General features: G+C 41.5%; 1 protein-coding gene across 1 annotated transcript in view; it reads right to left on the bottom strand.

Moving 5' to 3' along the window:
* LOC307267613 (histone-lysine N-methyltransferase 2D-like) overlaps window positions 1-2,500 on the bottom strand; it is a gene marked incomplete at its 3' end in the record, with an annotated part of 98,169 nt that overhangs the window by 88,192 nt on the left and 7,477 nt on the right. The window contains exons 4-5 of the mRNA XM_080049972.1: window positions 1,792-1,921; window positions 726-974 (exon numbers count right to left, since the gene is read on the bottom strand). Coding sequence (XP_079906098.1) covers window positions 726-974; window positions 1,792-1,921 — 379 coding nt within the window. The remainder of the gene's footprint in view (window positions 1-725; window positions 975-1,791; window positions 1,922-2,500) is intronic.

Genomic DNA, 2,500 nt, shown 5'->3' on the forward strand with positions numbered 1-2,500 from the left:
GAGGGAGGGAGAGAGAGAGAGAGAGAGAGAGAGAGGGGACAGAGAGAGAGAGAGAGAGATAACATTATTTTACATGTTTATTTTTCTTATTTATATTTATTTATTTTATTAATATATTGGGTTTTTTAATGATAAAAAGATTATGCATTGTTTTTATATATTCGTATATATACACACACACACACCGGTAATATTTATTTATATGCCTTTTTTATTTATTTATTTTTATTATTGCATACACCACACACACACACACACACACACACACACACACACACACACACACACACACACACACACACACACACACACACACACACACACACACACACACACACACACACACACACACACACACACACACACACACACACACACACACACACACACACACACACACACACACACACACACACACACACACACACACACACACACACACACACACACACACACACACACACACACACGACCTAACCTAACCATAAACTTTACCACACCAAAATCAGTCTTTTTCTAATCGGAAAGGGACACGGTTTTTGTCGCCAATTTCAGGTGTGTGAACCTGAAAGGGACTTAAGTCAAACCTACACACACACACCTGTACACACACACACCCACACCCACACCACACACACACACACACACACACACACACACACACACACACACACACACACACACACACACACACACACACACACACACACACACACACCCCTCACCGTTTCTCTGTGTGTCCCAGGCTGGGTGTGGGCGAGCCTCCTGATTCGTCGGACAGACATCGTTGGAAAAGCGGCGACGGCGAATTATCTTCCTCCAACACGATAGAACACGGACTGGCCACGCCCCTTTCTGTCTCAATGGGAACCGTACATTCTGTCTCTATGGGGACAGGGCTGTGTACTGGGCTGGTTTGATCCAATACCACATCGGTACTGGGAGACGGTTCTTCTTCCCCCGAGGGCTCCGGTCTGCCAAAGAAAAGATGGTGGAAAGAAATTAATATTTGGAGAAAAAAATCGTGGGGAAAAAAAATGTTCTACAATTTAACAATTTATGTTTTATTATTTTTTTTGGGGGGGGTGGGGGGGGGAATATAATTTGAAAAAAATCTATAAAAAATTCAAATATTTGATAAATTTTTTATAAAGCTCAATTTCAATTTTTTTTTATATTTTTTTTAATATTTTTTATAAATGGATTTTGCTGCCGCCGGTAATAATAAAATCAGAACCGGAATCTAGTTCTTCTGGACTGGAGTCTAAGTGTCTATCAACGCAGGTCAGTTAAGTTTTATTTATATAGCAGCTTTCACAGAAATGAAATCACAAGGTGCTTTACATAACAACAAAAATATACAATACAAAAAAAAAATGCAAGAAGTAAAATTAGCCGCCGACAGACAGACAGTTTAAGGTTAGGGCAGCAACATTAATGGAATCGCTCAATTGACAAACGTTCCCTCACTTGAAGGCGGGTGTCTGTTGAAGTTTAAAACTATTGGATCTGCCCAGTGCCACTCTGGATCTGCCAACCAATCGCATAACGTTTGGTCGTGATGTATGTCATGCGCCGGCTTCTGAGCCACTCCCTCTGTTCGCTGATTGGACCGGCAGAAATCTGGCTGAAGAAAACCCACTAACATACCGCGGACCCAGACTGACTACTGAAGGGAATTGAAAAATTGAGCGGAAGTAGGAAGGCGGGCGGTGCCGGGCTATATATATCAAATGGGAGTGGTGAGAAAAATCAAGTTATGTAAAATTCCATTCCAGGTTTTGTTTTTACCCAGCTGTTTGTTCTGGGCTGGAGTCCGGGTCCGGGTCCGGTTCGGGGTCCGGATCCGGTTCTGGTTTTGTGTTGGATTTCCTCCGGCCGGTGGAGCGGCGTCGGCCCACTGGCGTCTTCTCCTTCACTTCTGTGGACGAAAATACAAATAGAAATAATATTATAAAACCACCATTTTTATTCACTTTTTAGGGATTATTTTATGCTTTATTTGACAGTTTTGTAGAGACAGACATTAAACGCTGCATATTTCAGATGGGCTTTATCAGACCCGCTCCACTGACATGCTTATGCTTCATGTCCCACAAGCCCGGTCTGAGCTGGGACAGACAGCTTTTAGCTTCAGTGCCCCTGACTCCTGGAACAACTTACAGCAACAAATTAAAATTAATACCATGATATCCTTTAACCAATTTAAACATGCTATCTTGAATCTACCAAACTCTAACTGTAACGGTTTTAATAAGGCCGTATTGTACTTTTACCAATTTAATTCTACTCCTAGTCACTCTACACCTCTGTCTGGGATGTTTCTCTTTACCAGCTTGTTGTGTATTTGTATTGTATATTGTATTGTTGTTTTTGTTTCTCCACATCATTGTAAATGAGGGTCAGTCACCCCCTCAATGAAATATCGAGTATAAATAAAGGTTAAATGAATAAACAGGGTACCACTCCTTGTACACTTTTTCATGGGGTTCATTTGTGA

This window comes from Ammodytes marinus, assembly GCF_949987685.1.
Source record: "Ammodytes marinus genome assembly, chromosome: 21".
Classification (NCBI taxonomy): Eukaryota; Metazoa; Chordata; class Actinopteri; order Uranoscopiformes; family Ammodytidae; genus Ammodytes; species Ammodytes marinus.